Here is a 15,368-nt window from a genome sequence, read left to right as displayed (position 1 = left end):
TATGAGCAAGGGGACAATGATGAATCCTTGGCTGATCTCATTCCCACTATAAGGAGATCGGTTTTGATCCGCATTTTAGAGTTTTTCTAAAGCTTCAAACTTGAAACCACAACTAAAACCTCTCGGTTAGATGTAAATCAGAAATTCAGATCCAATTTAGAGATTTGTTGAAATTAAGCATAAAGTCCAGCGATTGAGAAATTAATTTTAATTGAAGAACAAATAAGCTAAATTCACGATAAAACTCATATTCAAAAAATAAATGAAAATAAAAAAAAAATTAGAGAGAAAAACTCGATGAATCTAACATAAATTTAATCTTACTCACATCAACTTGTACAAATTCCACAAATTTGAATAGAATTCTTTTTCAATTGCTTTTGGGTGCCGAAACTCCAAATTTACAATAATTTTCGGGGGAACTCTCCCAAGATTTGAATTCTGTCTTTATTTCTTTCTAGAATTTTCTGAGATCCTGGAGAGTAGATTTGAAATCTGCTTAAAACTCTCTCCCTCTCCTAGATCCTCTTCAAAACTAGTCTCCTTAGGGGACTAAGGATTGATAATCAAAAATCAAAAGGAAAACTCCTCTCTAAATTTGAATCTCTCCCTCTATTTATAGAATCATAGAGGGAGGAGGAATACAAAGTTAATTACAAAATAACCACGAATTAACCAACCCAATTCACTTTTAGAGGATTGAACCAAATTTTGGATCGCTATATCCAATATAGCGATCCGAAATCGCTATCTGCTCAAGTCACTATTTATATAGCGACTTGAGATCACTATAAGTTTGAAAATCACCATTTTATGATTTTGCTTGTTCTTGATTATTTTAAGTCCTCATCCCTTCTAACCATCACTTTACTCCTCTAATTCTCTTGATTCTTGACTTTACCACCTTCAAATCTGTCAAAGTTTACACATTCTTAGACCTATACAGTTCTGATCAACTGCATTGATGTTTGAATCTCTCTCAGTTATAATGTTTATGTCGAGGCCCAAATTGTAAGTGGGCCCATCATGAGGTATAACACTACCTCAATATTTTACCCACCTAGGTTAATTTAGTCCGGAGTTTATTTTATGCCCTTATAGAGGGGATTCGAAAATTGCCCAAAACAATGTAGATGGCTAAGTAAGAAGCCTTGTATGCTTAATAAATGCAAATATTGGAGTTATTTCCATATTGGATTGAAAGATATGGACTTGGGAGATGGGGAACAATGAAATATATTGTGCACTAAAAAATGATTGGAGTGAGGAAGGTCCAAATCATTTCTATCGTTAAGGACGAATTGAAATTATATACTTGTAATTTTGAATAGTTAGATGCATTTTTTAATCTATTTTGACAACTTCAAATAAAAAAAAAATTAGTGTCAAGTTCACCACTTCTTATCGTTGACCTCACCATTTTATTTATTTATTGCCGAACTCACCAATTTTATATATTATCAAACTCCCCCATTATATTTATTGCGGAGCTCACCCATTTTTATTGATGAGTTTGACAATTTTAAAAAAAATGTCAAACTTGACAATAAAAATGTTGAAGCCAAAAATAAAAAGTGCTGAACTCAACACTGGTAAAACCTACTCCTTTTCATTTTTAAAGTGGATTTGTCTAATCAACAATTCCAACACCTCAGAGGCCCATGTAATTACCAAAAATTCCTTCTCCCAATCAACCACCTCGATATTTTACCCAACTTGGTTAATTTAGTCGGGAGTTTATTTTATGCCCTTACAGATGATTTCAAAATTGCCCCAAAATAATGTAGAGGGCTAGCAATGAAGCCTTGAATGCTCAGTTCCAAATATTGGGATTGATAGATACGGATTAGGGAAATGAGGAACAACAAAATATATTGTGAAGGAAGCTATACTAAATGGACTATTAAAAGATGCCCTAAAGCTTAAAAAAAACAAAAAAATCCCTCCACCAGGTTCCTTTACGTAGTTTTCCTTTCTAAAGAACTTATCTAACATTGTTCTAGGAGTCGTGAGATTGTAATTTTATGTCATGAAAAAATGGCCCTGCTGATAATCCAGTTAAATGCAAAAGTGCGTAATTTTGGGGTCAAATACCTTTACTCTACCTTCTAATTGCAATTGTAAAGAAAAGAAATTAGAGAAATTCTTTCCAACCCATTCAGTTCTCATAAAAACAAAATGATTTATGCATAAACGGACGAGAAAAAGATTTTAAGGAAAATATCATGAGAATCATTTTTCATAAAAAGCAAGTTTCCCATGTTAGCAACATATAGTCGTAAACATATAAACCCTAACATAAAACAATGTTTTTCTACATTTAAAATTATCACTAGCATATAAATATTGTGCAAGCCACCATTAAAAAAAAAAAATTCATCAGCAGTATATCATGGTTTCCCCAGAAAACACAGATTGTTAGTCTGTAATAATGGAATCCCCACACATTGCGTTCCAGCAGTGTCACAATAGAAACACTAATTTACAAAACTAGAAGAATAAGGTCACCAATTGACACACTAATTTACAAAATATAAGACAATGAACACAATAATAATAATGAAAGTAAGGAAAAAATAATGTAGTAAATGGCACGCATGACTCAAAAGTTCTAAGAGTAAGGCTACTTGTATCTATACTGGTCTTTCAGGTTTCAATTTTGAGAAGGGAGTTGAGGGATGTGCTGTTGAACCTCTGTGCAAGGCCCCGAATTACAAGGACAATGACATCCCTCAGGTGCCGGGTCTGAACCATCAGGTCCACCTCATTCTCACTGTCCACTACAATCCTAAGGCGATGCTGGTCATTACGAAAAAGCTCCACCTGCATCAACCAAACAGTCGTATAGACAAGTCAAATAGGAGCCATAAGAAACAATGTTACCTTTCATATATATATATATATATATATTCCGTAGACAAAGTGTTTTGAAATATATGGGCTAAAAGTTTCGGAATGGCCTGATTTTTTGCGAGGATGATCTCTATGGTGAGGAAATCATCCTCACAAAAAATCAGCTCATTCTGAAATTCCTAACCCTAGTTTATAGGTTGAAGAATTGTGAACCATCAATTTTTTACCATTAAGTTTGTAAACACTTCTCATGGGGTTAGAAGTTTCGGAGTCGGCTGATTTTTTGTGAGGATGATCCCATTCTGAAACTTTTGAACGCCGTCCATATAAATAAAAGGGGTGTTCAAGGTCCAACCATTGTGCCAACGTGTTTCGTCCTATATGGGTTTTTGTGAGGATGATCTTTATGGTGAGGAGGAGATGATCCTCACAAAAAATCAACCCATTCCGAAACTTCTAACCCAAATAAGACGAAACACGTTGGCAAAATGTTTTTCCCTTTAACGGTCCATAGAGAGTAGAAGATCTTGTATTTTAGAAACAAAGAACATTTGGATATTAAGGCACCATAGAGAGTAAACGATCAATAAAACTTATTTCCTTGTAAATTGTGGACAGAGCTCCACTTGGCTTCTTTTGATAAACTTACCTCGATCTTCTCACCCTCAAAAGGGACTTAACCTTCTTTGGTGAACTTAAGTTATCACAAGTTCAGGAAGAGACTTACATGAAAGGGAGGAGCATAACTTCCACGGATTTCAGTCGCTGGAAAAGAAGTCTTTGAACCAGGTTTTACAACCTTGACTCTCTTTCGATTAACTTCTAGAATTCTCCTTTCAAGACTTCCCACACCTGGAACCTGCAACCGTAATGAGGAAAAAAATGGTTTAAAGGCTTTCATTTGAATCATCACATTTCTCCTATATAAGGTACAAAAGTAATTTGAGGACAACCACTATGTGAAATAAATAAAAGGCATGTACCTTCCTTGGAGAGCGGTCTTTATCACACAATGACTGCTTCCAACAAAAGCAATAAAAAGTAAGTCAAGACTACAAATTGGGGGTAATTTGTATCTGCATTATAATGTTTTAGTAAGTACTAATTGCTTTTAGCCAAGGTTAAATTTCAATTTTGGTGTCTATTTAAGTCAAACTCGAAATTAAAATATTCTGATCAATGTGAAAATAAATACACTTTATTAAAATGACAAGTACTACAACAATTTTCATTGAAACTGTGGGAAATGATAACATAACCATTAAAACACATTAATTAAACCATCAAATACAATAAAAAACGACATGGGAGTGTAGAAATGATGATCAACGATGTTTTGATACATATAAAGTACTTGCTTAAAAGAAGAACTACCCAGTATTGTATTCACATCTTATTCTATTTTTATTAATATGTATGAATAAATTAATAATGTAATCCTATATTCAACTAATATGGATGATCATGTGCGTACTTGTATGAACGTGTTAATATGCTTAAAACACATCAAAATAAGATGATATATTGCATGTAGGACTTTCCGAGGGGGCGGTGCATGTGACCGTGGGAGTAGTCTCACCCGAAGGGTAGGGATACCCACGATAAGCAAAAATAAGATGATATAGATGCCTAACTAATCATTATTCATTTATGGTTATTATTTCTAATTTATTTTGTAAAGATTATTATTATGTGAAATTTACAAGTCTTTCCATAAGCAATTTATAATTTTTTTTATATTTATAATTGTTTAATTTTTCAAGAAAGAATATTTAGTTGAAATTACTATTCACAGAAATCTTGCAATTCATAGATAAAATTCAATTATTTCGATCGAAATTCACTTAGTATTACGGTCTCACCATTTGAATTCTTTTTTTTCTTTTCTCGTGAACCCATTTGGTACCAATGGCTCAGTGTCCTTTAGGAAGTGATGTTTGGATACAACTAAATCAATTTTGATTCCTATTGGCTTAGTTCATTTTAGATCTGACTATAAATGGGTATAGGAAGAAGGGAGGTGGTGTCAAAAAATTTGAATGAAAACCCATTGACACCCTAGGAAAGCTAGGTTTTAATGAATCTTTATCTTAACGAGCCCCTTCCTAGTTACAAAGATGTCCTCTCGGGATTTTCACCATCTTTACATCTTCTATCTTCTCCAGAAGGTTTTGCACTTTTTCCCAGTATTTGGTCATCCGATCATCTTTGGCTCTGGATATTCCCGTGGATTGACTCACAATGAGCTAAGAAACACTGTGGACAATCAAAGTCACACCTCAAGGGATGATCTTTTATGATGAGGATGTTGAGATGGATGAATGGACATACTAGGAAAATCAAAGTTAGAAATGAATGCATTTGAGAAAATATAGGAGTAACTCCAATACCCACCAAAAGTCCGAAATCTGCATGAACAGAAAAATAGCAAGCACTATTTACCAAACAATGTAGGAGTGAACTTAAAGAAATGGAAAGCTTACCTCAAACTTCACAGAACCAAGATCCAGCTTCTGTTTCACTTCTTTAAGGACATCAGGCTCTGCAAACAAAGCAAGGGACAACTGAATATATATAATATACGAATCAGAAACTAAAAACGTTTGAAAGGGAGAGAGAGGGTGTATTGTGTAAAGCTTTTAAAGTAGCCTTGATTCGCAATCTCAAAGAAATCAAATGAAAAATATCTTGTTCAGCAAGGACGGGAATAACAAAAAATATTTATTAGTATCATTTATTTCTCTTGTCTTGTACCTCCATCCAAGTACACTATCCTTAAAAAAAAAGTGAGCTAATGTTCTCATTGGTAATTTGTAGAAATCCGAGTTGAATCGACCAATTTATGGATTTTTGAAGTTTGATGTCTCTGCTTTCTTGAAGTGAAAAGTTAGTATTAAATTACCTAGGTCAACCTTGTTGATTAAAGTCAGGATAGAATCAAGTTAGATTTGAACTTAATTTTCATCAACGATTTATATTCTAATTAAAAATCCTATTTCACCCCTAGATTCCAAGACACGGGTTTGGGCAATCAATCATGGGTTGGATCATGAATCTCAAGGATCGGGGTGAGATAAAGCATGTTCAAGAGTGACATCACATCTGTAGCAGTACTACCTTCGTTCTAAAGTTTTCCATGAGGCACTAAACTTACCGCACTATTGGTTGGGACTCTGGCAACCTCGAGGTCTCTTGATATTCAAAAGAAATAGGAATCCACACAACCCTATCTGATTGAAATAAACTTAAACTTTAATCGAAGAAGTATGAAACTAAAAAAAAAAAAAAAAAAGGCCTTACTTAGCTAAATGATTAATGTAGCAATAAATCACTCCAAATAGTTTGGATAAGGTATCGATGATGTGTTCATTTCTAACACTCTTGGAAATTACCAAAACTAAAGAACAACAAATTCAGAATCCATTTCTTGAACACAATCAATATTCTAGAAGTCAGAAAAAAAAATTTATAAGATATTCAATCATAAATAAAATGTCGGGTAAATTTGTTGCGTCAGATGGATTCCGTTACTCTGCTTGCTCACTGAAAGTTTAACCAGAAAGAGAAAAAAGAAGGAAAAAATATAAATAAATAAGATTGCCCATGTTGAGGCTATAAAATACCATATTTAATTAAGTTAAACATTGGATAAGCAAAAACAGGTAATATAATTGCAAAATCAGGAAAGCAATTAAAAGTCCAGAAACCATTGATTCCAGCTACAGGAGAGATGTGAATTGGAATTTACCGACAGAAATTGGTTCTGTTGATGCAGAAACAGGTTGTCCCTCAACTCCATCTTCTCTTATTGGAGTGTATAGTACCACCAGCCTGTACCCCACATCATCAACATTGGCTTCATACATTCTCCCTATCTCACCTGCAGCAGCACAATATTTTGTCACCAAAAAAATGAAAATTGGAATAGCTGGAGGATCATGGAGCCAATAACATGTGAACCAAAGAGAAGGAAAATGCAAACCAGCAAGTATAATCAATATTCTGATTTATTATTAATATTATTGTTCTTTTTACTTGTACCGATCCATTAAAATGAAAATATGTGGGGGGGGGGGTTGAAATATCCAGCTCATCTACCAAAGATATCCTCAAAGGAAAAGCTAAAAATCCCTTCCCTTCAAGACCTTATATCAAAAGAAAAGAAACACCAAGAAGGAGAGATTGAGTTCTAATGAGTATGCACTCGGTCCATCCAAAGCACCCAACAAACTAAACTCCATAATGTTGAGTTTAGTCCCACATCGGACACAAATTACCTTGTCTCTCTCCTTATAAGCTCTTGTGCCTCTCCATTCATTGCCAATTGGTTTTGAGTTGGACCCCCAAATTTATCATGGTATTAGAGCGGGCCTTTCCCTCCTCCACTTAACCCAGTTCAAATCTCCACGAACTTTGGCCCAGTCTGGCCCCACACGTGCGGGGCCGTGTTGTGTTTAGTCCCATATCGGACACAAATTCCTTGTCTCTCTCCTTATAATCTCCTGGGCCTCTACACTAATTGCCAATTGGTTGAGTTGCAGGTTTGGAGAACAATTTCCTCGATTTATTTGTTTTCTCGATCGGATAATGATCCAAATCTTCGATTGCGAAACCCTCACAAAGGAGATTCTGTTTTTTTTATAGAACACATCTATAGGCCCAGATCTTAGAATCATATGGTGGAAACAGACTTTTTAGGAATCTATTTGGGTTTTGGGTGTGTTCGGTTGAGCTTTTCTGGGCAGAAATTCAAACCTGTTTTTTCCCTTCTTCTTGTGAGATATTTTACCTCTATTTGGCTATCTCTTGTTGTCCTATGATAGCATAACCTCCCTTTGATCAATTTCAAGCTTTTCTTGTGATTCAGTTGAAATATTCCATCATCAATGGATTCAAAGTTTCTTGTTCCTCTCACCTTCTCTGACCCTATTGCTAACTCTATCACCAATCTCAAATTTAATGGTGATAACTTTCTAGCATGGTGGCATGCGATTTCTCTTTATATAGGTGGTTGTTCGAAGACAGGTTATTTGACAGGAGAAGCTTCTAGGTCTGCTAAAGGTGCTACTGATATTGCTAAGTCGGACTCTGAGAATTGTATTATTTTGAGTTGGCTTATCAACTCCATGAAGCACCAAATTACTGCCAGCTACATCTTTTATGAGACCACTCATCGGATTTGAAAGTCTCTCAATGAGACTTATGCCTTAGCTGAGAATGATGCACGTATCTACACAACTTATAGCCACGTTTCAACAGGGAGATTATTCTATTTCTAATTACTATAGTGCCATTGGGAGGAGCCAAGTTAGTATGATCCCCTTTTTGAGCTACAACCCAAGTTTGCCCAAATTGGAACTAAGCGGGTTGAACGTCGCCAAATCTATGATTTCTTGGGGGATTTTCGTACTGAGCATGAGCAGTTGTGTACTCAAATTCTAGCGACATCCCTCTCTTCCTCCACTTCGCACCATCTATGCTACAATTTTTAGTGAGGAGCGTCGTCGTGCAGTTATGTCCTTCGGAACTTCCTCTATTGCTCATTTAGATCGTATTGCTTTTGCCAATGCCTCTCATTCTCCCATTCCACCATCTGTCGGACATGGTCGAGGGAATGATCAAGGTTGTAGTGGTCGTGGCCGTAGTCGCTCCAATGTGATATGTTCCCACTGTGGTATTGCAGGGCATCATCGTGCTAAGTGTTATCGCCTCCATAGTTATCATGAGGGTTACTATTTTTGTTCTACTGCTACTGCTACCAGTGATTCCACAGTTGATGTTTCCCAACCCGAATCTACCGTTGATGTTTTGAGCTCAATGAAAGCACAAATGACTAAGATAATGTGTACCACTGCATTGCTTTGTGCTGAGATGCGGATTTCATCCATTCCTACTACCACATCTTGTACAGTTGACCCATCATCATCTTCAACATCAAGTATCCATGATTCTCCCGCTTATGCAGTCCTTGCTACATCCTTTCCCACTCAATAGGTCATAGACTCAGGAGCCATTGACCACATGACGGATAACTCACAAAGTTACTCCTTATATTGTCAATCAACTTCTAGCAAGAAGGTTCGCCTTCCTAATGGTTTTTCTACTCGTCAATGGAATAGGAACCATCTCTATCTCTTATTCTCTTTCTTTGTCTCATGTTCTACATGTTCCTCATTTTTCTATTAATCTTCTTTCATTCAGCAGTCTTGTTAAACAATTAAATTGTTGTGTATTTTTTTACCCAACCAATTTTTTTTTCAAGACTTGTCTACAAAGAGGATTGTTGGTAGTGGTGTCGAGAGAGAGGAGACCTACACTACTTGGACACTAGCCATGCGTCTTCTGCTGCTGTCATGGCTACTAATGGCGACCCTTCTAGTTTTCCTTTTGGTATAGCTGCTAGTAGGGATACTTTACATTTGTGGCATGCCAAGCTTGGGCATGTTGGTTTTCAAACATTGGGTGCTTTAATTCCAAAATTCCGTATTTTTTGTTCTTCGTCTAACTTTCAATGTACGGCTTGTGAACTCACTAAACATGTTTTTTTTTTTTTGATAAACATGTGAACTCACTAAACATGTTAGAAATGTTTATCCATCACGTATGCATCATTGTAAGTTAATGTTTGAATTGGTTCAATCTGACGTATGGGGTCCTTCTCTAACTACATCTCTTGATGGTTTTCACTATTGTGCTACTTTTATTGATGATTACTTTTGTGCCACTTGGGTTTACCTTATTAAATCTAAGGATGAAGTTTTTTTCAAAATTTCGAGAATTTCATGCTATGGTGTCTACTCAGTTTGGTATTTCGATTTGATAATGGTGGTGAGTATTGGTCTACTCCCTTTCTCCACTATCTCCTAGACCATGGACTTATCCATCAGTTTACTTGCCCGTATACCCCTCAACCAAATGGTGTTATTGAACGTAAGAACCGCCATTTGATTGGGTTGCTCGCTCTTTGTTACGTGGTATGCACATGCCTAAGACCTATTGGTCCATGGCTATCCTTACTACTTGTTTCCTAATTAATCACATGCCTTCTCGGATTCTTCATGGGCATCCCATGTTTCCCATTGAGCCACATGTCTTTGGTTGTACATGCTTTGTTCAAGATTTTCGCGAGTTAAACGATAATGCTATTCATTGTGTCTTTATTGGTTACTTGTAATGCCCTGAAATTTAATTGCGTATCTCAAGGGATAAATTTTATTAAATTTGATAATTATTAATCATAATTGTGATGAGATAGATTTTTAGTCAATCATGTATTGTTACTTGGTTTTAAACTATCGAGAAACATAGTTTTGTGTGAACTTGATTTAGTGTCTAAGTTAGTTGATCCAAAATGATATTTTAGAAAAAAAAATTATGAATATAAATAGCTAATTCATATTCATTTCTATTAAACCTATTGAGAGAAGTCGACTCTTAAAGTTGTTTGTCTCTTGACTTTTAATGTAGGTGTTGATCTCGTTAGGAAGTGAAAGTGAATAAAAAACTGGACTAGTTGAATAAAGATTCAAGACGTTGAGGTCTGAAGCTAAGAATTGAATCCAATGAAGCAGGGAACTTCTAATTTCTTGATTATTGTCATAGATTTTTTTTTTTTTTTTAATGTTTTTGTCTCAAAGTAAATGAGTCATTTCAAAATTATATAAAATATGTGTATTTTGCAACCAAAAAAAAACTCATGCATGTTAGATTTGAATTTTGATATATCGACATTGTATTTATCTTATAGTACATTTTATTGATGCACTAAAACAATCTTGTAAGATGCTTTAATTGCGAAAGAGTTTTGTATTTTTTTTTTATTATTATTATTTTTTTGTAAAACTGGTTTTGAATAAATAAATAAAAAACCAATAATGTTTCGTATTGTTAAACTAATTAGAATAACAGAGCATGATTTTGAGCTAATCAAGCATGGTCTATGATTAATCAGAAACATGTTTTAGTTAACCATTTAGTTTAGACATAGGAAATATTGTTGTGGAAAAAAAAAAAGGAATTTTTGGAAGAATTTTTGAAAGAAGAAGATTAAAAATTAAAGCAAGTTTTTCTATAATTTCAATTATCTGAGCAGGAGAATTATTTTATAAAAAAATTGATATTTGATGTTCGAGAATTTCAATGTGATTTCAAAAGTAGTTTTATTCATTTTGTAAAAGAAAACACAAGTTTTGGATTGATAAAAAAATGATTTTTAAAAGAGATTATAGTTCCTTTATAATAAAATCACACTGAAGATGTGATTAACTTCTGATGTTATTGAGAACATGATTTTCAGTTGAGTGTGTACGTGGAGTGCATACCCAGTGGTGAAATGCTTCAGTGTATGCCGTGTAAGTCACGAATAGTTCGATCCAAGAATCGTGTAAGACACAGAAAAAAAAAAGAGTGGAAATGCTTCGGCTCATTGCCGTGTAAGACACGAGGGAAGAAAAGAAGAAATAAATGAAAAAAAAAAAAAAAAAGGTGTATTTATGTTGAGTAATAGATTAGGTATTCAACTCACATACTTGGCTATTATTTTCCGTTTCATATTTTTAAAAACGAGAAGTTTTATATTTCGAAAAAAAGAAAAAAATTTCATGTTTTGAAAAAATGAAAATTATATATTATTTTAGTGATCTATTAAAGGGTTTGTTAAAGTCTACAAAGTATAACGTGTTGTGTCACTTTTGGAATGACAAGTTATTCCAGGATAACTGTTGCGATGTCTGATTTCTTATATAGTATGAGATGTATAAGAACTTAACATTACAACAGGAATCTAGGAATTTCCTTTTTATTTTTAATAGAGAACAAAATGTAAAAATAATTGTATAAATGATAGAGTTTTACTGAAAATCACATGCACATGCCAGATTGGCATATATGAAGATGACTAGTCAATGATCATGAACAGTCAGAGTAGACAGGAAAAAATGACCCACTTCTTTGGCCCGTTTCTGAGGGCATAGGTCAACGGCCGACCTGAGCCAGAAAATCAGTCACCCAAGTATGGTAGAGGCTAGCCATAGAATCAGGAATTAACGGTTGAGTTCCACACCGGTGAAGTATTGGATCAATCATATCTTGATTGAGATGTTCATAGTCGTGACTCTCAACTTTCTATTATAGTACTCTATCATTGAATGTTATATTATGGGTTGATGTTGTATGTTTCATATTTTAGGCTTTTGAGAATGTTTTATTTCACAATTATTGAAATCTTTTAGACGAATTTATGTTAATAAACATACATTGTTTACAAATGAATTTGTGCGATTAATCTATATATTAAGATTATGATTTAGAAATATATGTTTCTTGCTGAGTAACTCCCCTGTTACTCACCCTACCAATCATCTCAGTTTCAAGAAATTCCAGTGATCGATGATCAGCTTTATGATTGTTGCAGTTTTGAGATCAATAGGTTTGTGTGTTGTGAGCTTCAGTAGACAGAAGGTCAATTTATGTTGAGAGTGCAAGTTAGTATATTCTTGGCAGAATGTGACAATATTTCCTTCTGTTATACACATATAAAGAGGGTTGTGAGATAGGATTGTTGTTTTGTTTATGTATCGCATAACTATATGCTTCCACTGCTATATATGATATCATACACCACAATCTCTTTCCTCCATGCAAGCAGCTCCGGTAGGTATTTCTCACCCTATGTTTACACCCCCTACTTCCTTTATTCCTTATGATGCTATTAAACCCACTGATACTTCTACTCTTGCTCTTCGTAAGGGGACTCGTAAGTGTTTTTCTCCTTACCCGCTTGCAAAGTATGTTTGTTACCAGGCCATTTCTTCTCCCTATAGAGCCTTTCTTTTTTCAGTTGACTCTGTGGCTGTCCCACGCAAGGTTTTTGCTACTCTAAACTAAACACAAAAAGCCAATTACATGTGGAGAAAGCAAAGCCCATATGCAACCTACCATCAAAGACGCACTTGAGCGACTTAAGAAAGTAGTTAGAGATACCAAACAACAACATGAAATGCGCTCAAACCTCGAACACTATCTTATTAGAATATGACATGTCGACTCCTCATCCAGTCATTATGCTTGCATAGATAACAAAGATTTGTGACAATTCAGTCCCTCTTAATGAGATGATCGATTGTGAGAATTTTCCTCAATAGAGAACCATCACAATGAAAAAAGATATTTTGGAAGAAAATTTCAAACCCCAAACAGCCAAATAAGGAAACAATGATGGCGTTCCTTCCATAAGGGATAGGAATAACGATCTTATCGAAAAAACCATGTCTTGCTAACATCCCATACCCTTTTGTCATCCTCCTCCAATTAAAATGCAAAAGGACAACTTATTAGTCAAATAAGCCAAATAGTCCATCTCCCAATCATTGAAACCCTCCTAAAACAAACTATGAAGACAACTCCTCACTTGTCCTAACTAAGAAGCTGGAAATTAGTAAATCTGTTTCCTAAGACAAGGCAAATAAGTAAGAAACTACAACATGAGGGGCTTTGAGCCACACAAATGATCATCCCAGAAACGAACTTTCCTCTCCTTGACAACCATAAAAACCACTTTCTTCAAAAAGGCAGTAAGACTTTGAGAACATATTTAAACACCAACAACCATGTGAAAATCTAGCCACTTCTCTCCACGCAAGACTTATTTTTGGAAAGGTATCTCATCTTCTAGGGATTCAATCTCCAAGACACTCTTGTAATCACTAAATCACAAATTTTCCTAATATTATAAGTAACCCTAAGTATAAGCCAAGACATGAGGAGGGAAGGAAGGCTACATTACAACCCAATGTAGTTGTTAGAACCTCCATGCAAGGACCACTTCCAACCGTGAACACCTTGCTTTTCTAAAGATTGATTGTCAAACCGGATACATAGTTGAATTAACACAAAAGCAAGTAAAAAAATCCCATACCAATTAAAGCATCAAGTCATGTGCTTACCCTATGTGAAGTCAGAGAACCAATTGGCGGACATCTTAACTAAAGGAGTTACTAAGAAGAATCTAGATGATGTTCTAAGCAAGTTGGGCATGATTAATATCTATGCCCCACTTGAGAGGGAATGTAGGAATAAATAATAATTTATTTAAGTAGTAAGGGTTGACTTATATTATTTATATGTTGAGGGTTTATTTGTAATAAATCATTAGTTGAAACATAAAATATGGAGAGAAGGGTTGATGAACCCTAATCTCATCCATTTTTATTCCTAATTTTCTTGTCTCTTCTTTCTTCTTCTTACTATCTACAACTACTACTGACCTTGGAGGAAACATAAATCAACAAAATTTCACCAAGGGCAGCAAAGTAGATGAAAAAAGCTACCATAGACAAGACTCTTGGTTCCCGAATGGATGGGGTTGAGAACTCCATGGGAGAAGAATGAACTACAGACTACTGAAAAGGATTTAATCGAAAATGGAACCTTTCTTTCTAGCAAATCAAAAATTGAATATATGTACTCCTTACCTATAGTTATATAATTCATGGCACAAGACATCCCATCGCATAATGCATTCTTATAACACTATGTGCACTCTAGTGAGACTTCCGATTATTTCTTTCTTTCCTTGCAAAATATTGATTTATCATAGATTTTGTGCCCTTTATAACAAATGTAACATCAATTGTCTGCTGCCCTAATGATAGTTCATAAGATGTCACGTTGCTTAACTCATTCATATTATCGATCCTGTCACTCCATCTTTGGGACAATCTATTCCTCGTGCCGCTATAGTGGAATCATCGTCCATTCCTCTCACTGATGTTCCTTCTTCACTTAGCACTATTGATTTGCAACAATTACAGACTCAGATTACCACTATTGTACGGGATCAAATTCATGCTCACACTCTCTCATATTCGATTGTGGCCTCAATTATGACGCCTTTAGGTACATCCTCTACTTTTCATATCACTCAGTCTGACTCTGCTCCTCTGACATGGTTATTGATTCTGGTGCCTCTGATCACATGACCAATGAGTCTAGCTATTTTACTTCTACTTTTCCTACCACTCATAGGGAGGTTCACCTTACTGATGGATCTCTTACACCTATCCACATCAAGGGTATCATCCCCTTATCTTATGGGATTTCTTTATATTTTGTGCTTCATGCCTCTCACCTATCTCTTAATCTTTTATCTATGAATAATATTACAAAATCTATAAATTGTTCAATTACTTTTTTTCCTACTCACTGTATTTTTCAGGACCTGACTTCGAGGAGGATTTTTGGCAAGGGTATGAGAAGGATGGGTTATACTTGTTTGGATCTTAGCCCACTATTGTTCCAGCTTATGTGTTTCCTTCTTCTAGGAGCCATACGTTCTCATCTCAAACTCTAGCTTTATGGCATGCTCACTTAGAACATGACAATATTCAATACTTATGTTTTGTATTTCCTTCCTTAAAAACTGCTTGTAGTTGATGCAAATTTCAGTGCTCTATGCATGAACTTTCTAAATACACACGTACTTCTTATATTCCTCGTATACATCGATTTAATGCAAT

General features: G+C 35.0%; 1 protein-coding gene across 1 annotated transcript in view; it reads right to left on the bottom strand.

Moving 5' to 3' along the window:
• Positions 1-2,393: 2,393 nt before the first annotated feature.
• Positions 2,394-15,368, bottom strand: part of AIR9 (Outer arm dynein light chain 1 protein) — a 96,192-nt gene continuing 83,217 nt past the window's right edge. The window contains exons 34-38 of the mRNA XM_086440338.1: positions 6,602-6,733; positions 5,337-5,395; positions 3,837-3,869; positions 3,581-3,712; positions 2,394-2,823 (exon numbers count right to left, since the gene is read on the bottom strand). Of these exons, the coding sequence (XP_086296464.1) occupies positions 2,647-2,823; positions 3,581-3,712; positions 3,837-3,869; positions 5,337-5,395; positions 6,602-6,733 (533 nt within the window). The 3' untranslated portion in view covers positions 2,394-2,646. The remainder of the gene's footprint in view (positions 2,824-3,580; positions 3,713-3,836; positions 3,870-5,336; positions 5,396-6,601; positions 6,734-15,368) is intronic.

Source organism: Akebia trifoliata, chromosome 1, assembly GCF_017979445.1.
Source record: "Akebia trifoliata isolate Shusen 1 chromosome 1, ASM1797944v1, whole genome shotgun sequence".
NCBI classification, from domain to species: Eukaryota; Viridiplantae; Streptophyta; class Magnoliopsida; order Ranunculales; family Lardizabalaceae; genus Akebia; species Akebia trifoliata.
This window is presented reverse-complemented; position numbering and strand designations above follow the sequence as displayed.